We start from the raw sequence: 23,087 nt of genomic DNA on the forward strand, positions 1-23,087 counted from the left end.
TTCAAAAAAATCCAGGTTAGGTCACAGCCTGTTTGTTTCCCCCCTAATCTACTGAAGTTGTTTCGAATTAGCTTCGTTTACATTTTTCCAACTTGCACTACTAGAAGCGGTTAGATCTTCTGTGAGATCTCTTCCTTAATACTCAAGGACCTAAAGGCATTTTGGAAGGCAGTTGAAAAGGGAAAGCTGGCTTTTTGGAAAACTTGAGCTCCTACCTGGAAAGTAGATAATGCTTTGTATATCCTGTTACCTCTGGTATAAATATCTCTATCTGTTCACATTGGGAAACAAAAGAACTTTTGGAAGAGAGGAGAAGGAAGCACAAGCATTGCAGCAGATTACTTTCCACAGCATTTTCATGTGCAGTGACCAAAGCTTGCGTTTCCATCACCTTTAGTGCTGCAGTTGTGAGCCATACGCTCGCTCTCAGCTCCACAAGGTGCAGTCTCCAGGATGAAAACCAGCTGCTGCCCCCGCTTCATACCAGAAGGGCAAGACCCAAGAGACACAGCAGCAGGACAATGAGGAGAGGGTAGAAAAGAAAATAGCCCAGAGCCTGGTGTGACATGCTTTGATCAGCCTGTGCTTGGCTCCTCAGCCCCACACAGGGCTCTCTCCTTAGGAGATGCAAAACCTACTCTGCTTCACAGTGCTCCTTGTAGGCTGTGAAACGACTCCTTACCATTCTGCTGTCCTCTCCTGTCTAAGGACAAACAAGCAGCTCCTTAGCCAAGACTGAAGGCTGAGCCATTTGTGACTCCCAAGGCTGCTGTGCTCCATCCTCCCTCCACTCCCAAATCCCACTCGCCCAGCCTGGGAAAGTAGCTGTGTGCAAGTTCTAACACCCTTTGTTCCAGCGTTTTTGCATTTGCATTCTGCTCTACCACTTGCAAGACAGAGCTGCAGAATATTTTGTTGCATTCCCAGAATAAGAACAACATTTAATAAAAGTTTCTTCTTACCAGAGCTAGGCATGTGGTTCACTCTAGGTGGATTCAGCAGCTCTACTGGCTGGTCTCTGCCAGAAAGCCCATCTGGAAATCAGAAAAAAAAAAAAAAAGTAAAAAAATTATCACATCAACTTATTGGTTAGCCAAGCTAATTTTAGACATTCCAAGCAGAAAAAAAATCACTGGCCATTTATCAATGTAAAACAGAAATACAAATAGCACAAATCAATAGAAAGAAGAACATTCGACAGGGCTGCTGTAGAACAACTCCTCACAATAATGTGTTAAATAAGAGATACGGTAGCCTGAGTTGGGCTCAGGTTTTCACAGTCCTTAAATCCACAACTGGTGCTGATGCTAATCCAAGGAAACAGGCACTTCAGCTTACAAACCTTACCATGCAATAACTAAACTGCGATTCATTCCTTGCTTGGAGAACGGAGCGAGTGAAGGCAGAAGCGCAGCCCTACGAAGCAAAGTCGGAGAATGACTGTAATATGCCAGGGAGATGGTAAGGAAAACTGACAAATCACTGCAGGAGATTAAAATGCACAGACATGCATAACTGGCTCCATTTTGCATAAGTTTGGATTTCAGAAAGGCATTAAAAACATACTTTGTAAATGATATGCAGAAATCCATCTCGCTGAAGCAGTTCTCCATTTAAAACGTTTCAAAAGATTGTATCTCGTATTCAGGTAGAGTCAAAACAGGAGAGCACCATACCTGCTGCTGCAGACTGCCAGACCAGATTTTCTGGTCACCCACTCCCCTGCCCCCCAATTAAAAGTTGAAGCAAAAAATGCTAAATTAGGTTTTCAATACTCAGATTATGAGGACTTGAATACAGAAAACTCACGTCAAACCCACTTGTTCCACTGTATCCCTACCCTTGCCAGGCCTGCCCCTCTTGTTCTCCCCCAACACCTTCCTGCACCCCGTGACCAGCATCGATAGGAGCCAGGCAAACCCCGCCTGGAGGCACCAAAGAAACCACCTCATCCCTACCAGCCAAAGTAAAGGGCAGCACTATAAAAATGTTAAGATTATAGAACTGTAGAATCGTTTGGGTTGGAAGGGAACTCAAAGACCATCCAGTTCCAAACCCCCTGCCTTGGGCAGGGCCACCTCCCACTGGACCAGGTTGCTCAAAGCCCCATCCAACCTGGCCTTGAACACCTCCAGGGAGGGGGCAGCCACAGCTTCCCTGGGCAAGATGTCAGCAGAACATTAAAAAATATAGAAGATAAAATAAATTAAATATATAAACATTTCTTTTTAAAAAAAAAATCACAATTTGTTTTCTTCTATCTTCCCGATGCCACGTTTATGGCTAGAAATCATCACTGGGTCTTCCCCATCACCCACACAGGTTTACTCCTCTACTGACCATATCCAAGGGGCAGTGCAGCCTTAGGCAAAACATGAATAAATTGAACTGTAACCATATCGAGTTCTCCTTCTCAAACAAGTAATAATGATTATTCACATGATAATTTTTATGGCTTTTGGTTTGTCACTTCTAGAGCCTAGAGAACGGCTGGGCTTGCCATACCAGCCACCCTGCAGCCTTGGTGGGACGGCACTTAGCCAGCGGAGCTTCACCTGCAGGAGCAGCAATCAATGAGGAGGAAACTTGGTGGAAGGGGGAGAGGAAAACTTCACTGTTTTAATTGCTTTTGGCCATCAGACCCACACCCCAGTGGTCACTGCAGATCGAAGAGTACAAACGGAGAGTGAAAAGATAGGATCTTCACTGGTTACTGAAGAGTTGGGATTGTTGTTTCTGCAAGACAGGTATTTGCTGTCTCAGCCCTCGTTAGCAATTTTTTAACTCATCAGTGAACTGCAGCCCTACTTGCTGCAAAGACTTCGTTCTGTTCCTGCGCTGAACATGCCAGCATCGCCCGGGGATCATGAGCAGCTCCCAAAACTCATCTCTACCAGCAGCTTAAAAAAAAAATATATATATATATATGTAATGTGTGTGTGTGTATATATATATATATATGTCTTTCACTCTGGGTTCTCCTAGCAACAGAGCAGCAGCCACCCAAGTGGTCAGACAGCACAGCACAGCATTCCTGCTCCAGCACACGCTGCAGCTCAGCCACAGGGAGCTGCCGGGAGAAGGGAGTATGTAGCAGGGAAAGAAGAAGAGCCCAGGAGTCCCCCATTCTCCTGGGAAGCTGCGTAATTCAGCTTCTCTGCTGAGCTGTTCCAGATGAAAGACCCAGCCACGCAACAATGCCAGCAGCCCAGGCGCCCTGTGAAACAAATCCAGGCTCGTTTTGATGAGAAAAATCCACTTGCAGCGAGGCTGTGCAGCAAAGGTCCCATTTCTCATGCTGAACCCAGCAGTTTTGAACCCCACACCTCTGCCTAAAATGCCGGTAGAGAACAGAGAACCATCACAATGGGTGTTTGTCTCCTCTCCCAAGTAACAAGGGATAGGACGAGAGTCCTCAAGTTGCGCCAGAAAAAGTTTAGATAGCATATTAGAAAAAGTTTCTTCACTGGAAGGGTGGAGGAGCACTGGCACAGGCTGCCCAGGGCCCTTATCCCTGGAGGTGTTCAAAAAGTGCGTAGATGTGGCACTTTGAGACATGGTTTAGTAGGCATGGTGGTGTTGGGCTGAGGGTTGGACTGGATGAGCTTGGAGGTCTTTTCCAACCTTAATGATTGCATGATTCTGTTCCCAGAGTATTTTGTTGTCCATGCATTTTCCATCCCCGCAGAACATCAGCAATGCCCAACAAACGTGCTGGGTAAGTGTGATATGTAATTCTAAGAAATAAAGTACTTACATTTTCCAACCAATTTAAAAAAAAAAAAACAAAAAAACAACAAACCACAAACCAACACTCTTCAGTCTTTGTTTCAAAATGAGTAATAATCTAATCAGCAAAGAACATTTAAGAGCATCTTTTAAAGCACGATGCCGTCAACACTGGAAGCGAAACCAAATTTCTTAAGAACAAGGTTCTGTATTTGCTGTATTGAATGATGAAAAACACAAACCTCTACTCGTATGAAAAAAGGAGACAGTTTATCAAGAGATAACTTTTATAACGTACCTCTTTCTCCATAGCTACTACTACGGATAAAACAAGGTTAAACCAAGCTCTAAATAAGCAAGGTGGCACCTTGCTTGCCTCCTCCTGATCGATCTCACACCTGACGCACGCAGAACGCAGGCGCCCAGCAACCAGCACAGTGCAAACACGCTGTCTGCACGAGCTGATTAGCACGGGTCTTAACACCCTGTGTCCAGACCATAACCATTTCACCCTACTTGCTCCTGCGAACCCCTTACCATCCTCCTTCCCAGCCCTCTGGATCCTCCTCGTGCAAGCAAGCTGGTACCACAAGGTTTATCACCTCTCGGTGCGGGACAGGAGCCCCCACAGGGGGAACCAGCATCCCCCGCATCACCACAGTTAATGCACTGCTGAGAAGCAAAGCACTGTTGAAGACATTTCCATGTATTCACTTTCTAGCATCTAGAGAAGCTCGGGTGGTTTGTTTTTAATCAAGGTAGCTGCAAACCACCAGACGTTCTGCTCCATTGCTCCCCGCACAGCTTCTCTGTTACTACAGAACGTGAGCAGGAGTGACAAAGCCAAAACCTTGGAGGTATTTCAAGCTCATTTCGTACTGTTACTCCGCCTCATCACAGATGCAGTGCATATTTCAGAGAAGCCTGGAACTCAAGTCTTGTCCTTTCCCAACAGCCACAGGCCAAAGCCAAAAACTCGCACTCCGGCCACCTCCATAACTGCAGTCAGAGACTACCTGGTTTCAGACACCACTTGCTGTCGGGATATTGCAGGAGATTCTTCCAAATCACCACACTCCCACACCAGGTCAGCTATACTTCTTTTGCTCTGGATTGCGGTGGCCACATCTACTCAAAGCTGCAATAACTCGTATCAGCCACTAACTTCACATGACAGAAAACTGAGCATCTTGGACTCAAAACTGTGTGTGCAGGTTTAGGTTGGCTTTTGAGCCCTAAAACAAAGCAAAACCCCAGAACATAACACGTCATCTCTTGAAACAGTTAAACATTCCTGATGCCTCCTTGTCTTCCTACAGATGCTAGAAGAAGCAAAGAAATCCTTTAATTTCAAGAGATTAGGTGATTATCAGTTCGGTGAGAGTTAAAATCCCACGGCACTGGTCCAGGTTGCCTAGAGCCTGGAGATGTTCAAGGCCAGGTTGGATGGGGCTTTGAGCAACGTGATCGATAAGAGATGTCCCTGCCCATGGCAGTGGGGTTGGAAGTGGATGGGCTTTAAGGTCCCTTCCAATCCAAACCATTCTATGATTCTATGATTTAATGAAGCATCTTATCTACTGCCAACACAATACTGACAAAAATAACCCCAAACTGACTAAAAAAACCTTAAACCAGCAGTGAAAAGAAGGCTCTTACAGTCCTAACTGAACTGCATCACATGTTGATTGAGTACTAAAACACACAAACACAGTATCCCACAATATTGATGCCCACAAAAGCAATGAAGAATTTTTTCCTAATGCCCCTGAGCCTCCCCTCGTGCAACTTGAAGCCATTTCTTGTCATCCTATCACCCATCACTTAAGAGAAGAAACCAACACCCACCTCACTACAACCTCCTTTCACGGAGCTGTAGACGGCGATAAGGTCTCCCCTCAGCCTCCTCTTGTCCAGGCTAAACAACCCCAGTTCCCTCAGCCGCTCCTTCTAAGACTTGTTCTCCAGCCCCTTCACCAGCTTTGTTGCTCTTCTCTGGACTCACTCCATGACCTTCCTCCAGGAAGGAAGGGAGGGCATTCCAAGTGCTGACATCTGTCTTCCCAAGTCACCACTGTGCACGATGGAGCCCTGCTCTCCTGGGGATGGCTGAACACCTGCCTCCTCATGGGAAGAAGTGAAGGAATTCCTTGTTTTGCTTTGCTTACACACAGCTTCTGCTTTCCCTATCAAACTGTCTTTATCTCAACCCATGAGTTTTGTCACTTTTACCTCTCCAATCCTCTCCCCCATCCCACGGGGAAAAGCGAGCGGCTGTGCGGAGCTCCGTTGCTGGCCAGGGTTAAACCACAAGAGTTGCCCATCCAGCCTGGAAGAAGGCAGGCATCAGCCTGTTGGATCCACGGCTCAAGGTAAAGAACATTTAGTGCAGCTTAATTTCCAGATGGGTATTTCTACTGTTTAACAAGATGAAGCCATTATTCACTGATGGGAACTTGAACACTTTATTTTTATCCTTGTCTGAAGAGCTGTTTAAGTTACTTTAAAAATATAGTCAGGACAGGTTTGGCAGTAGCTGGGTTTGCAGAATTTAAACTCGTTGAAAATAGAAAAGCAGAGACAAGATGGCTACAGCAGACTCCAGAATCAGACAGAAACATGCAGGGATAAAAGCCCTCGGAAAAGACGAAGCGGCAAAATGAACAACATCATAATCCAAGGCAGGAGACAGGGAAGTACAGATTTGTACTTAAAAAAGACAAATAATGAACAAAAAACCCAGCATTCAGTCAGCTCTTACAGAAAAATGTAAGCGGCCTTTACTGTAATTAACTCTGATGAGTTAAAAAATGCAGGGTAGAACTGGGAACAAGAGGTTATTTAAATAGTTTTGCATGTATTTAGGTCTTTTGACCTGATGCAAATCACCATGGCCTACTTGAACTCCTTGACGAACAACCGACAATTATCTTTAAAGGACAGGCAGAGCAGAGGAAAAGTCCTACAGAGCCAGAGAAGTGAAAGTTTAAGAGAAAGGCAGAAGGAAGAGGTACAGAAAAAAAGCATTTTTGATTGAGATTTGATTTCCCAACAGAAAGGACAATTTAAAAATGCAGAGCAAAAATCAGGTAAGAGGAAAGCAAGACAGACAGGTCAAGGTGATGGTAGGTAACTGATTTATTTCTCTGTCAGGCTATCTGTCTGGAAAACCAGGGGAGGGATGGGAGGAAGCTTTGATTTTACACAAGTTCTATAAAAAATATTGTGAGGCTGCCTGGGACACATCAGTGAAACTCAGTCTGCGCAAACCGCACTAAACCAAGCACACACCTGGCTGAAAAATCCCCTCAGTCACCATCTGCTGCTGGATCTGTCACAGCCAGCGCACTGCGGTTGTTCACAGGTACTGGACAGAGCAGTGAAGATGCACCCATAACTCCAAGTGTGCCCTTTGGAGCACGAGAAGCAGAATTCAACAACAAGCTGGTGAACAGATGCCATGTCCAACCGCAAATGAAGTCCTCCAATCTTAATGATGACAATGATAATAATAATAATGGCCAAGTGTATAATTACAAGATGAGAAATACCTGGCAAAGCAAGAACAGAACCAAAAAAAAAGCCAAAGCACTTTAGAAAACTGAGCATCCACCATTTGGTAATGGTGCAGAAGACACAAGTTCATCCCAGGAGGCATTAGCAGCACATATGCAAGACAGGGGAGGTCATTACTCAGGGATGCGACAGCCTCCATGGCCAAAGCGCTGCCCTTAGTTTTCAATTCAACAGCAGAAGATGAATTGCAGGCAATCAAGGAGAAACCTCTGAGAACAGAGTTTTAAAAATGAGATGGATGGTCTGCAGAACTCAGTAGTTTTCCCAAGATTGGCCTGTTCTCAGCTGAGGGAAGATGATACAGTGGCCCCAAGGCTCTTTCAGAATAAGCAGTTACCTGTTAATGCAGGGAGCTGGAGACCTCTAGACCAAAACCTTTCTGGTTTGTCTTCACTCCTATGCTTTCTGGCCAACCCTTCAGCACACAGCAATAACTGGCTATTTCTGAGGAGGCAGGGTATTGCATCTCCTGTAAGCAACTAGTCCAGAAACCTGAGAACTTGCCACTAAGCAGCCAGCCCGAGTCCTCAATAGCCAGAAGCTCCTGCCACTTGCCGCTCCCAGCTCCAGGTTCCTTTCCAAGCTGCTTTCAGGGTGGGCTGGGCACACTGCAAACCCGCTGATGGACTCTACCACTCTTAGCAGGGACTTGTTTACATATTTCCCATTCCTAGATAGGAAAAAAAGGAGTGCAGAGGAAAACTGTTGAGCAATGAGACAACCCAAGACATCTGCAAGAGTCCAAGTGACTGGCGATGAATTTGATCACTGTTTCTTTGTGAACTACTTGCAAGACAGTTACCAGCTGATTTTGGCTACTTTTCCCCAGGAAGACAGAGCTCAGGAGCTTGCCTCCATGCCTTCCAAGCCAAAATAGAAAGAAGCTTTAATTTCTCAGTGCCCAATCGATAAAAAGCCTCAGGCAAAACAAGGCAGCTGACAGCAAGCCCAGGATAAACAGCCATCAGTTGGCATCTGAGAGACTACCCCAACTACATCCTTTCAAGGGTGTGCATCCACATTTGAAATCAAGCTTTCACTATGGATACTACAGGGAAAGAGGATGTTTCTGGATCAATGACTCCTGAATTTATAGTTGTCATCAAGCAACCAATTACCTTGTTCTCCTCACTGCTTTTCAGCAAAACGATTCTGAACTTGTCTCACAGAGAAGAGATCTATTCCCCTTCTCTCCAACCACACAACCCTCCCTGGTCTGCTCCAAGGTACAACTGAAAGACCCTTAAACACAACAACACTCTGCTTCTCTGAAAAGCTCAAAGGTAGGATCCGTTTCACAGTCATCTTCACTCCAGAGGTGAGCCAGTGCATGCTTAACCAATGTTACGTTCCAAGTCTGTATATGGAGGAGTGCTGGCAGGATCAGCCTCCGCTCTGCATCGGCAGCAGCTCTTAGAGAGAGCCCCTGGCTGCCCCACTTCCCATATTTTTCCAGATCCTGTGTTTTCGGTGGCATCATGAAGCAGTCTCAGTGCACAGCGTGGCACAAGGGGGGAGGGTACAACTCAATCTCAATCCTAAACGCCCCCCAACTTGCCAAACAGGCTGCAGCCACTAACAGGGACTCATGCCTGGGGGACAAGAGTACATTCAGCCCTAATAGAGCCTCCAAAGAACCACACATCCAAAGAACACACTCCAAAGAACCCAGGTACCTCACCAGCATCATGTGCCACGCTGCGCAGAGCTGATCCTCTGTGTGGTGCTTGCTCTCACAGCCACGAGCTGGTCTCCTTCGTCCCTTCCCACAGCTCCTTCCTGCTGACCGAGGCTGCCTGGCAGCCTAGGAGCCCGCACGAGCCGCACGCCTTGTAATGCGGCTGCTGCCAGCAGCTCACGGGGTACGCACTGTGAAACGTGAGAGCTCTTATGGGCACTGCCCAGGGAGTTATGCATCGTCTCCATTACACACATAAGCCCACAACAGCTTCATGGACCTCTTCCCAGCCCAAGAACATCAGGTATTTTCCCGCTACGCACGTCCTGCAACCCCATCGCAAAAAGCGTTTGGCATTTTGTACGCGAGCCAGAGGTTGTTTTGCCAAACAATGTGCAAACACCATTTAACTCCTTTACTTGTCCATAGGATTGGGGGTGGGGGAGAGGCTGCTGTGGTCAATTCTATTGCTGTATTTCTAAAACCAGAGCATGCGCTACCCTGTAGCCTTGGGATGTCAGGGGGCTCAAACAGGAGAGCTGAGGAATAAAAGCCTCTGTCCCTGGCCCACGAAAACATCCTGACTTGCATATTAACGGCTACGGCGTGTAACAACAAGTTAAAATATTAGTAATGAGAACAGTAATTATCATGGTCGTATTATTTATTTGTCTACTCATTCGAAATTTACAGAGAAAAAAAAAAGTCTTCAACATTTACAAGAAAGCAATTAAGGCACCAAATGGATTATTTCTCTTTAAACCTATGAGAAAATGCTCAGTGCATATTTCCTCTCTAATTTGTCTGCACTCAAGGATCTATTTTTGGAAATCTCCCTAGACTGTATTGTAGCACCACATGTACTGTAATGGCATTTTAATTAGCCCAGAGAGCTGGAAGATGCACTGTGCATCCGAAAGAGAAGCAGCCTAACAAAATGAGAGCATCCTTCTCTTCTCTGAGATTTACAGCATCTATCAAGCCGAAATACCACTTATGGTTTCAATTGGAATCAACTGTGACTGCTATAAAAACCTAGAGCATCGCAAAAGCCCATGGAACGCAACAACAACAAATGTAGTATTTAAGCACTGTTTACTCATACTTTAAAGGTGGATGTTAAAAATAAAATGCTGCAGATATACAGAGGCAGAATGGGAGACTAAAATAAAGGAGACAACATATAAATATATATTTTTTTATATATATTTATATATATATATACACGTGCAGGGCTCTGAACATGCTAGTGTTTGGCCTGCAAGTATAATGAAGAAACTATCCATGCAGATGAAATCTGATCCAATCCTATTTATTTGGGGTTGGTTTATTATTATTATTACTACTACTACCACCATGTCTGGTACCCAAGTAAACCAACCCCATTCTCAGCGAGTGGCACAACGCATAAACGGCATCAGCACAGCCTTGTATATATTTAGTAGGGTTTGGAGAACATATATTTATGGTCTGGAGAACAAGCACTATGAGGAGCAGCTGAAGGAACAGGAATGCTTTAGCTTGAAGAGGAGGCTGAGAGGAGACCTTATTGCTTTCTACAACTGCCTGAAAGGAGGTTGTAGCAAGGTGGGTGTTGGTTTCTTCTCCCAAGTAACAAGGCATAGGACAAGAGGAAATGGCTTCAAATTGCATGAGGGGAAGTTTAGACTGGATACTAGGGAAAATTTCTTTACGGAAAGAGCAATGAAGCATTGGAACAGGCTGTCCAGGTAAGTTGGTAGAGTCACCATTCCTGAAGGAGTTCAAGAAATGTGTAGATGTGGCAGTTTAGTAGGCGTGGTGGTGTTGGGCTGACGGTTGGACAGGATGATCAGAGGTCTTTTCCAACCTTCATGTTTCTGTGATTCTATGATTCTACTCTTGTATGCCATAATTTGGACGTCTTGCTTTCACTGCAGTAGAAACCAGGTCAGGCCGATGTCCACCTCATTCACGTAGGAGGCTGACACATGTGGAACTCCTCCTGCCCTTGACAACAGCAATTACCTCACAGACATTCGCGGTCCAGATGTCCAGGGTGGCCACCCCACACGCTACTGCAGCCAGCAGCACATCGCAGCACTCAGCACCTCTCAAGCAAGAACTATGACGGGTTTTAACCTTTCTTTTGCATAACAATCGACATGAATATTTCACAAGAGTCAGAAGATAGTCAGGGTAATGTCGACAAGTGCTTCATATGGCTTTCCTATCCAGAACCTAGTAGAGATAAATCTAGCTGATTCCAAGGCCATTAACATCAAGATAAACACCCAGCAACAGTCAATAAAAAAGCAACCTTTGATATATTATTATAGTAGGAAGTTATTCTTGAAGCCAAATACCTCCGATGTGTTAAAACAGGAAGCGCTGTGGTCCTTGCAGAGTTTACAGATTAATATCCTAATGACAACGCACTACTTTCAAACGCCAAGCTGTAAAAGCCTTGTGTTCTACTTCCTACGCCATTGTTTTCATTAATTCTTTGTAGTGGGAGGATAACACAACTCCCACTAACCATGACAACCCTTGGTTTCTCCAGCATACTCGGATGACTTCATCTGCACAGCATTTGAAAGGTATGTCATTTCGGAAACCCACTGTAATCAAATAACCTTTACGTGCAATTTCAAGTAACCTAAGGTCCGTGGTACCTGTCCAATAGATCAAAGAGACAGAGCTCACTGCAAATGGCAGCAAAAAGGAGCAGCTAGCCATCTCAGCAGGCTTGCTACCCTGTGGGCAAGGAAAGCCAGAAGCCCTGCAGCTCAGCCCTCCTTTCCACCAGTCTCCAGGCAGATGCAGCATTCAGCGAAGAAAAAATAAAACACAAAGGAAGGAATTACCACATTAAAGAAACAGCGTGTATAGTGCACTTCTGATGTGTATTTTTCCTTTTAAGCCAAAAATATCCATATTTAATGTTGTTTTTCATTCCATTCTTCTGTAACAAGTTTCAAAATCAGCTCGTTTGGTACACAGAAAACAATCTCAAAGTCCAATTCCAGACAAGCTCGAGCATGTGCTCGCAGCAGAGGGAAAACAAGTATCCTATGTCCTGATCACTTGTCGCACCTTGGTAGTCTGAGACACTGCTCAGTCCCACTCAGGTCAGATGGAAAACCAAGAAATACGCCGGCTCCCATTCCATGCCAAACACGGTGCAGCCCGCCACAAAAGGGATCTGAACACCAGCGTTCTGAACACGCTCCGACTCCTCCGGCAGGAGCCATCTAAGCCTCCAGCCAAGAGCTTCAACACTTCCATGCACCATCTCCCCCTGCACGCAGCCGCTGGTCTATCAGAATGCCCGATGGCTTTACTTCTCCAGTTACAGGCAGGAAAGGTTGCTATCTTATTCCACAGCCACCGGGAAGTCAGAGACCTGGCTCTGTTTCAGGCTCAGCTTACTCAACCGTGTCCCGCAGCCAACATCAGAAGGGATTTGGTGATGGGCACCCAACACCACCTCCCACCTAGCACTGCCACCAGTCCCAGCAGGACAGCTTGAGGTATCCACACATCGTTGTGTCCCCCCAGAGTGCAGGGAGGCGCAGGGTGGGGTCTGCAGGATTCTGCTACATCCCGATGTTAAATCCATCCCAGATGGCAGAATCAACCTGGCACCTTTCACAGCACCTGCCTGCAATCCCAGCCCTATCGAATATAAAGTTAATGAATATCACCATTGCAATTCCCCATTATCCCGACTCTATCTAATATGATTTCAATGAATATCAACATCATCCAGCAGGAATATTATCCCAGTCTACCTGCTCCTGAATACACCAGCTGTAGATAGTCTGTATATATCTTCATGTCAATTAATGGACAGATTTCTCAAATTTGGACTTCAGATAGTTTTAAATCCCTCAGAAAAAAAAAAGAGTACCATTTCAAAGCATCTAAAAGTAGATTCCACTTTCACTGACTTGGTGGAACAGCAATTTCCCCACTTGCAATGAAAAAGCTGAGACTACGCTGTTTATTACTATAAATATATTCATAGATATTTTCCCTGGTACAAAGCACTTCAATTTTAAAGGCAAGAGACTCATCAACTCTTACGGATAGCTTCATCCTTACTGTTTTTATTCTGTCAATGCACTCAGGCTCCTGGAAGGAGTGGAGGAGAGTACAATCTGCCACCATCCGCAGGGTGCCATCTATCTGAAAAGGTGACTGTCCTCAAGAAATAAGAACAGTCCAGGCAGTAAACTTAACTCTAGAATACCATGTTCAACCAACAGACTCTTTCAAGAGCCATTCTGAAAAATGCTTCTGTTCCCCGTTAACTGCAGGCTGGGATTTTTCAAGTTTTAATGCAGCCTTTTATCAACAGCGTATAAAACTTTCCATCCCTTTAGGTACGTGAATGGGGCAGAGCCAGCATTCCATAGCCACAGATAAATATTTCCACAGGAGATCAGTGGTATCAATGCAAGATGCTTAATGTGTCGAGACAGATCCCCTGAACTCCAGCACACCGAATAAAGCCAACTCCCCAGGACTCCCTCAGCATTCAGGAGGAGAGGTGCTGCTGGCACCCGGCCATTCCACAATCACCGACTATTCACAACACATGAATCCCCCCGTTTGATAGCTACGAACGCACAGATATAATGCCACTTTAATCAAAACTAATATTTCAGCAGGTTTTTAAAACTCAATGGAGATAGAAAATTGAAGCAAGTAAAGAAAAAAACCTTGAAATTATCCACAATTGTCAGCAGAAGGAAACCCGCACAGCACATTTTCAAGGCAGGAGAGAAGGTTGAATAACCTGCTTAATTTCCCCTTCTTTCCAGTTGAATAAACCGGCAGGAAGAAATGCAGCTGAAAGATAACCTGGCTCTTCTGCGGCTTCGATCGAGATCCCAGCTCCTGCCCACAGGCTCGCAGACGCTGTGTTCAAGCTGATGAGGTACCGAGCAGGAAAAAGGCAGGAGAAAGGCTTGCTTCATTACAGAGGGAACAAACCATGTGTCACACGAACCGACTCCCTTCCTTACCCCAGCCCTGCATTCTGCTCACACACAAACTTGCACAAGACTCGTCTGCAAAACTATTTCCAAGGCAGACTGCGTCCAAAGGCTTTCCACAGCAGAAAAGGGGAATGATAGCAATTACTCAAAACCCATTACACTAACGCTTTCAGAGAGCAGGCTGACCCAGGGAAAGTTCCTGGATGAGACAAAAGGCAGGGAGAAAAGAAGCAAAGGAAACTGATGCTCAGCCCCCTCCCTGGACACTGCTGGCAATGGGAACCATCTACAATTTCACTCCTCAAGAGATGCCTTGTTACCTTACAAGCTGCAGCTTCCCGAGTGGATGGCAGAATTGGGAAGAGCAGAGCCAAAAAGGGAAATTATTTCGCTGAGGAAAATAAATACGGAAACATGGAAACAGGACTGTCAGCAAACAGAGCAGGACTCGGGCTTGATGGAGCTGCTGGGTCCTTTCTTCTACAAAACAAGAGCTAAAGTAAAGCTTCCAATCAAAGGCAAAAACCAAACAGCTGGACTGGCCATGTCTGCTTTACACAGAGCTTGTTGGAGACCTTCAAGCCTGAGTGAGACCTGGAGAGAGCTCTCCTCATCTCCCTGCTGTGACACCAATTGTGTACAATGTGTATCAGGAAAACACTCAGAAACAACAGCTCTGTGGGTGCTGGTGCATCACTACTTTATCCCACACACAGCACAATAAGGACAGCTCTCCTCTCCCCCAGGGCTTGAATTACGTAGGGCAGTGTAATTTGTTTAAACCCAGCTCCCTGCATTTTCACACACCTGCATGGGAGCAGCAGCGTTTATAAGTAACCCATCCTGAGTCAGATCACCCTCCTCCCCACCAATTCAGTGCTAGGGTTAGCTCGAATGGGTCCGAAAGAAAGGGTCATTGGGCACTGGCAGAGGCTGCCCAGGGAGGTGGTTGAGTCACCTTCCCTGGAGGTGTTTAAGGCACGGGTGGATGAGGTGCTGAGGGACATGGTTTAGTGTTTGATAGGAATGGTTGGACTCGATGATCCGGTGGGTCTCTTCCAACCTGGTTATTCTGTGATTCCTTCTATCAGTCAGTCATTTCATCCATTAGGTTGAATACTTCATCCTAAGTCACATACTTCAAGGCCAGGTTGGATGAAGCCTTGGGCGGCCTGATCTAGTGGGAAGTGTCCCTGTCCATCGCAGGGGGGTTGGAACTAGATGATTTTTAAGGCCCCTTCCAACCCAAACTATTCTATGATTCTGTGACTCTAAGAACTTCTATTTAAATACATATTTGAAGCACAGCAGGCAGGGACTCATTTCAGCTCATACCAATGTATGAGCCAGCAGCTGGATGGAGGGCTGGCTGCTCTGCCAACTCACCCAACGCACGCATCGTCCTTGGGTACCAGCTCAATCTCTGCAGCTGTGTCTTCCCAAGAAGCTCATCCTCATGTGTGGCACTTTCTCCCCATCAAATCCTGCTACTGTAACAGCATAAGGTCTGTTGCTCACCAGTGAAAGACCCTGGTCAAAGGGTGAGCAGAGCGCAAGGTTTGTCTGCAGACACCCGTAATGCACAATAAGACTCTCGGGAGTTTCAACACCTAGAGGAGGTCTGAAACCCATGTGGATTTCTCCGAACACAGAATCAGATGACTGCATGATGAAATATTTTTCGCGTATTACAAAAGAAAATAAGCTCTAAAAAAGTATTCTGCAGAGGTCACCAAATCCTGCAGGGGTAGAAGGTTACTGGATGCTTAAACGTGCTATCACTCTCCCAAAGGCTCTGCTCAGCTTGCTCCTAGGCAAGGGAAACTATGCGAGCAAATCTTGTGAACCACCCAAACACCACAAACAGAAATGTGTTGGACCAACAGCAAAGTCCCCACACTCGGCTTCGGACAGTCCAGCTGCAGCAGCCCAGCTACCATCAGGAGACTTCTGAATTTGCCCTAAGAGTCTTCTCAAACCTTTTCTCCATCCCTCCAATAAAAAAAAAAAAAATCCCATTCCAAAAATGAAATAAATACATCAATTTCAACACTGAGTTAACCCACCAAGGATAAGGCATCAGCAAGAGGTGCTGGAGTGTGTTCAGAGAAGGGCAGCAGAGCTGGGAAGAGGCTGGAGAACAAGTCTTATGAGCAGCAGCTGAGGGATCTGAGGTTGTTTAGCCTAGAGAAGAGGAGGGGAAGGGGAGATCTTATCACTGTCCACAACTCCCTGAAAGGAAGTTGTAGCGAGGTGAGCGTTGGTCTTTTCTCACAAGTAAGAAGTGACAGAATGAGAGGGAATGGCCTCAAGTTGTGCCAGGGCAGGATCAGAGTAGGCATTAGGAAAAACTTCTTCACTGAAAGGGCTCTCAGGCACTGGCAGAGGCTGCCCAGGAAGGTGGTTGAGTCCCCATCCCTGGTTCAAAAGGTGAGCAGACAAGGTGCTCAGAGATGTGGTTTAGTAGAGGACAGGTACGGTTAGACTTGATGATCTCAAAGGTCTTTTCCAACCAAATCACAGAATCACAGAATCACCAGGTTGGAAGAGACCCACCAGATCATCGAGTCCAACCATTCCTATCAAACACTAAACCATGCCCCTTAGCACCTCGTCCACCCATGCCTTAAACACCTCCAGGGAAGGTGACTCAACCACCTCCCTGGGCAGCCTCTGCCAGTGCCCAAGGACCCTTTCTGTAAAGAATTTTTTCCTAACGTCTAGCCTAAACCTCCCCTGGTGGAGCTTGAGGCCATTCCCTCTTGTCCTGTCCCCTGTCACTTGGAAGAACAGGCCAGCACCCTCCTCTCTACAACCTCCTTTCAGGTAGTTGTAGAGAGCAATCAAGTCTCCCCTCAGCCTCTTCTTCTCCAGGCTAAACAATCCCCAGCTCTCTCAGCCGTTCCTCATAAGGCCTGTTCTCCAGCCCCCTCACCAGCTTTGTTGCTCTTCTCTGGACTCACTCCAGAGCCTCAACATCCTTCTTGTGGTGAGGGGCCCAGAACTGATCACAGGATTCGAGGAGCGGTCTCACCAGTGCCGAGTACAGAGGGAGGATAACCTCCCTGGACCTGCTGGTCACACCATTTCTGATACAAGCCAAGATGCCATTGGCCTTCTTGACCACCTGGGCCACTGCTGGCTCATATTCAGTCGGTTGTCAACCAACACCCCCAGGTCCCTCTCCTCCAGGCAGCTTTCTAGACAGACTTCTCCTAGTCTGTAGCACTACATAGTGTTGTTGTGCCCCAAGTGCAGGACCCGGCATTTGGCCTTGTTAAACCTCAGATGATGATTCTATGATTTGAAGAACAGAGCTTTCATTTAGGCGCTCAGTCCCAAGTTCAAGCACAACTAAACACGATTTAGGACCGTGGAAAACATCACACTTTAGGTCACACACGAGCTGACAGGAGCTGTTGCAGGTTATGCTGAACACAGCCACGAGCTGTCAACTTGCACGCTGAACCGTCTGGGAAGCAAACGCCGCTGTCACCCGGTAATCGGGAGCGGGAAGGCGAGCCACACGTTCCCAGCTATGGAGTGTCTGACAAACACGGTCCCCGCCACAAGCAGGAAATTAAAAACCACAGCTAAATAAAACAAAGACTGAGAGTTGCAAGTGATGCAATAAAGCCAACTTGTAAAAACAGCAATGCCAAGAAGTGTCATCATTCTTAGTAATCAAAAAATATCTGAAAAGAATGAAAAAGCAAGGCTTGTTTTTAAAGTAATTTCTGGTTTGTTATATTGGTTTTTGTTTGATGACTGCAAGCAGAAAAGTGTAAATTAAGCTGCTTGGTTTTGCTGCTTAATAAAGTCCTTAAGGCACCATTTACTCAGAAGTAACCAGAAAAGACGGATTTCAGGTTTTGTTTTGTTGCCGGGGTTTTTTTTTAATCTGAAGTTATTTATCTCCCATTTCTCATCTTAAAGCCGTGGTGTCTCCCACAGCTTTCTGTGTTCCCAACTGGCTGCAAAGTGGCACCTCCCAGAAAGCCATCAGAGCTCCATCAGAGCTTCTCACAGTTGAGGGGTCCCTTCTTCCCGTGGAAGGGGAAAACCACTTAAGAGTATTATCAGCAAATGGGGAAGCAGGTAAACGAAAGTTACTGTCGCATACTATCCTGAAACAAAGCTTGGAAGAGCGAGGTGGACGTGGCCATGCAATATCCCATTCCCAACAGTGCAGGAGTCCGAGCCCATTGCTGTTGAACTCATGGAAGGGGCCATCCCTCCGCTCCACGCTGCTTGGAGCTGCACCAAAGCCCTACACACACTGGCATGGCCAGGGAACGATTTTATGCACACATTTAGTAAAGCCACAAAAGAGATTCCAGCCTTCTAGAGGCGGTATAGGAAGGAGTAGGAAGACAGCAACTTGAATTCAGCAAATTAGCAAGCAGGAGCTGCTACAAAAAACGTTCAGAAAGCCCAGGCTGGTGCTGGCAGCGCTGCCTGCACCGCTTCCCAGCGCTCCCATCTCTCTTGTGCTGCTGCTGAGATTTATTTTCCCAGCAAAAACAGCCCACAGATGAGTCTCTGGGTTCTGCTTCTGGCTCTGCTGAACAGCCACAAAGATGAAAAGGCTCTGAACTAGGGCAGATCGGACAAAATAACACCGGCTTTTTCAAGTCAGCGATCCTTTGGCTCATGGGCAACAGTGCTGTAGCAAGCAGGACTCTCTGGAGAGGAGACGTCTGCTGCCTGGAGGTACGAGTGAATATCTTGAAAGAATATTTTTGCTGAATTCATAACAGGCCTTGAACTCTCTCTAAATAAATTTAAAAGGAACGCCTTTTCCTTCATAACCCCTTTCGAAGTCCATATTATATATGTCATAAAACAGAAGGCTTATTATACAGAAGACAATGTTATCACATCAATTAACACATTTACATAAATCATTGCATATCAATTATATGCATGTATATATACAATTATTCATAGAATCGTAGAATGGCTTGTGTTGGAAGGGACTTCAAAGCCCATCTAGTTCCAATCCCTCTGCCATGTGCAGGGACACTTCCCACTGACCAGGTTGCTCAAAGTCTCATCCAGCCGAGCCTTGAACACCTCCAGGAATGGGGCAGCCACTAACAGAACATTCAGAAACACACCAAAAAATGGTGAGAAGAATTAAAAAATGGTATAAAGAGGACCTGAATTTATGCAGAGATGTTTCAGCTGGAAATAACATTCTGTAAGCTTCATCCTCCCCTCTTTTGTGGTGGGAAAGTGATTGTGTGTTGGCAGTTGTCTCAGACACCAGGTTCCTGGTTCCCCATGGCAGAACTGACCTTGCTGGCCCACGAGGTTCCTCTCCCCACACCAGGTCTGGGACATTTGCTTTGTGTCCAACACAGCCGGCAGCAGTGGAACACAGGGTGAGTACCACGCACTGACACTCAGCCCTAAAGCAGTCCACATATGAACCCAAGCTGAGGTAGTGGAAGAGGGAGACAGGGGTTCTAGTGTAGGCCGTTCCCTGGAATGATTTAAATACTGTAAGGATGAGATTTCCTCCTTGTGCTAAGGCACTTCAAGTCATGAACAGCAAGGTGGGATCTCTGGATGCTGAACCTGGCAGTGAGGAACAGTGCATGTGCTGGCTGGGGAAGAGGAGTCTGCTGGTGTTTCCCACACTTCGAGGCATTCACCACTAACAAAATGTTAATATAACAATATTCTTAGTTTCTCATTTCCTACAACTAGTGCACATTATTGTCCTGAACGTATTAGCCTACCCTTATGCTATTTACAATGAAATAAATATGATTCCACACTCTGCTAAATGACAAATGCCTCCCTCCACTTTGGCTGCATCTCTCAGTGTTTTACGCTGATGGCTATTTTTGTTTTCCTTTCCTCCAGCCAGTGATAGAGAAACACCAGCCCTGCTCATCTCATACACCATCGTGCTGCCCTTCACTGGCGCAACAGCATCCGCAGGCAGCGCTGCAGCAACAGCCGCATCAAATTGGCAGCACCCATCCATGGCCTCTCTGAAAGCTCAATTCTGGCCCACATTTCAACGCACCAACCCCCAGCTTGCAGGGACTGTTCGTCCTTGCACCCCATGAGCAAGGTACCGCTGAGAGCAGTGGACATTTGTCCATTCTGTTACCAGAGATGAGCGTCCCTGCACTGTGAAGTTTTCACTTCTTGCATTGGAAAGGCTTCAAGGCAAAGCCAGACCCACTCCACAAGAAGGACTTCCCCCAAACTGAAGCTTTTGGACAGGCTTTCTGCACAAATCCAGCAAGCTCATGTGGGAATGGACCTGCAGAACAGAAACGTGCCTCATCTGTGAGCTCTGCATCAACCCATACTCAGTGGGTGAAACGTAATCTTGGCCAACGGGAAAATCCCTCTATTTGTTGCTTCCCTAGGCACAACTCTGCAACCGGGATCCTGAAAGGCAGGCAGAGGCAAAGCACAGCTCCAATTTATGCAACTCCTACCCTTTCCTAGCCATAAACCTTGTGGTTTGATCCCTCTCTGCTATATGTTAAGAAGTCATTGTGTAATGCAAGAGAAATCCTGGCTGCTTTACCTCTAATTCCTCAACACTCACGACATGTACTTTGACAGTTCTCTATGAACATATTGTTCTCAATCCACGGTTTAGAATTCATCTGTGTCCCTGCATCATTGTCATCCTGTACTCCTGTCTCTGGCATACACAAGGTTTGACCTTTTCAATTTTACATTTACAGCATTCAGAATCTTCAGAGAAAAATGAACCAAGAGGAATTTCTGGAATGGTGACCGGACTGCTGATGTATCCTAGGGCAAAACACACACTGCTGGTATTCCAGCTTCTTTTTACCCTGGTAAACAAGAGAGAATTGAATGACAAAGGCAACTTAACTAGCTGGAATCTTCAAAAAGACTGAAAACAGACTTCCACAGCTGCCCACACAAAGCAAAGGGCTCGGGCAGCTAATGTTCACAGTGAATGCTCAGGGTGGCTCCAAAGGAAAGAAAAATGCAGACCAGCAGTTGTACTTCCCAGTGAGTACAAACTAGGCACTTGCTTCCAGAAGCATCCCACTGAGTATCCAGCCTCGTGTTTCTTCTTTTCTTTCCTTCCTTTCCTTCTCCCTTTCTCCTTCCTCCTTCTCCCTTTGTGCTACAGATGTTGTATTTATTTTCCTGGGGTGCCTGATTCTACCTTCCATCCCACGACTTCTGCATCGTCACACTATGTTCTCAGGCTGTGGGCTCCTTCTGCCCACCCCAGCCTAGAGCAGACCTTTCTCCCCACCAGCAGCCCCAAAGGGGAGGCAAGCACACTCTCCTGAAGTGCCAACCACTTGTAATACACACTCAGACCTCTAAAAACTTAATTTACCAGCGTCCATATCTCCACAGGGGTGCAGAACCAGGCTCTTGGATAAAGATGATCAGCTCCTGGATAACAATGATCCTGATCCTTCTTAGATGCACAGTATCTTTGGACCGGGCTATTCCAAGTATGACCAAAATCATGTCCCAGAGGGCTAAGAACACAAAGGAGAAGACACCACCAGCACTAACTTAAAGTTAGAGCAAGTTTGGGGTTTTGTTTTGTTTTGGGGTTTTTTTGGGGGGGGGGGGGGGGGGGGGGATGACACCCAGGATACTCTTGGAAAGTCATTTTACTAATTGCAGGTTAAACTTTTTTAGGCATCTCAGTTTTGAACAGGTTAATTATTGAAAATAAAGAGCCTGAAAAGGTAGACATAGGCTAAGTTCAAGGAACTGCAGCATCCCCCAAGAATCTACTCCACCAATTCCCCACCCCAGACCTGCCACCTCACTTTGTAGCCGGTCACCCTGCAAGTCACCAGCGTCCTAGAAAATCATAGAATCATTAAAGCTGGAAAAGACCTCCAAGATCACCCAGTCCAACTATCAGTCTAACATCTACTGAACCATGTCCCAAACTGCCACATCTACGCGTCTTTTGAACACCTCCAGGGACGGTGACTCCACCACTTCCCTGGTCAGCCTGTTCCAGTTCTTCACCACTCTCGCAGTAAAAAAATTTCAGTCTCAAAACAAATTCATCTGCAATGTATAATGAATCAGTGAGATTTAATACAGTTTATATTTAATTACCTGTTGGTATTTCCAGCTCTGTACGCTGCACAGACAGGAAAGACACAAACATGCACCTACAACACTGTTACAAACCAGAATCATTTACCTCCATTTAGAGCATTTTTTTCTGAAACTGTTACAACCATGCACAGTTTATCCATCTTCTTCTCCATCAGTAAAACCTATTGATCAGGGTCAGCCGCAAAAATCCAAGCAGACGGCAAAGTGAGTGATAAGAAACTAATACCTGACTGCAAGGGAGATAGATCAGAGGAGATGGGGAACTACCAGGAGAAGGGAGAATGAGCAGCACGGGACTCCAGGAAAGCTGCAAAGGAGCAGGAAAAATGACACAGCAAGGAAAAAAAAACAATAATAAAACAAACAACCACCTTGATAGTCCTGCCGAGGGTGAAAAGCCAACTCACTTTTAGAATGGATCTGTTAGAGCGAGTCCAGAGGAGGCCACAAAGATGAACCACGGGCTGGAGAAACTCTGCTACGAGCACAGGCTGAGAGAGTTGGGGTTGTTCAGCCTGCAGAAAAGAAGGCTCTGGGGAGACCTTAGAGCAGCCTCCTGGCACTGCAAGGGGATACAGCAAAGCTGAGGAGGGACTCTTTATCAGGGAGTGCAGGGACAGGATGAGTGGCAAAGGTTTTAAGCTGAAAGAGGGGAGATTGAGATGAGATCTTAGGAAGACATGTTTTTCTGTGAGGCACTGGCACAGGTTAGCCAGGGAAGTTGTGGCTGCCCCATCCCTGGTGGTGTTCAAGGCCAGGTTGGAGAAGGCTTTGAGCAACCTGATCCAGTGGGAGGTGTCACTGCCCATGGCAGGGGATGGAACTGGATGATCTTTAAGGTCCCTTCAAATCCAAACCGTTCTATGATTATATAATTTCTTCGGAAGCTGTACCCGTGAAAGGGAGGGTTTACAATAGCCACAAGCTTTTAAGCAAAGTAGCTAAAGATGTGCAAGCCCTCAGCAGAGCTTCGTCAGGTGATGACCCAGGTGCCAGTTGGTCCTACAGCC

At 46.2% G+C, this 23,087-nt stretch overlaps 1 protein-coding gene across 9 annotated transcripts in view; it reads right to left on the reverse strand.

Annotated features, from left to right (window-relative positions):
* The window catches only part of HDAC4 (histone deacetylase 4), a 277,760-nt gene that overhangs the window by 170,217 nt on the left and 84,456 nt on the right, over positions 1 to 23,087 (reverse strand). For all 9 annotated transcript variants that reach the window (XM_069860656.1, XM_069860648.1, XM_069860655.1 and 6 more), the window contains one exon: positions 963 to 1,034. In XM_069860656.1, coding sequence (XP_069716757.1) covers positions 963 to 1,034 — 72 coding nt within the window. The remainder of the gene's footprint in view (positions 1 to 962; positions 1,035 to 23,087) is intronic.

The sequence above is a fragment of the Phaenicophaeus curvirostris genome, chromosome 7 (genome assembly GCF_032191515.1).
Source record: "Phaenicophaeus curvirostris isolate KB17595 chromosome 7, BPBGC_Pcur_1.0, whole genome shotgun sequence".
In the NCBI taxonomy this organism is placed as follows: domain Eukaryota; kingdom Metazoa; phylum Chordata; class Aves; order Cuculiformes; family Cuculidae; genus Phaenicophaeus; species Phaenicophaeus curvirostris.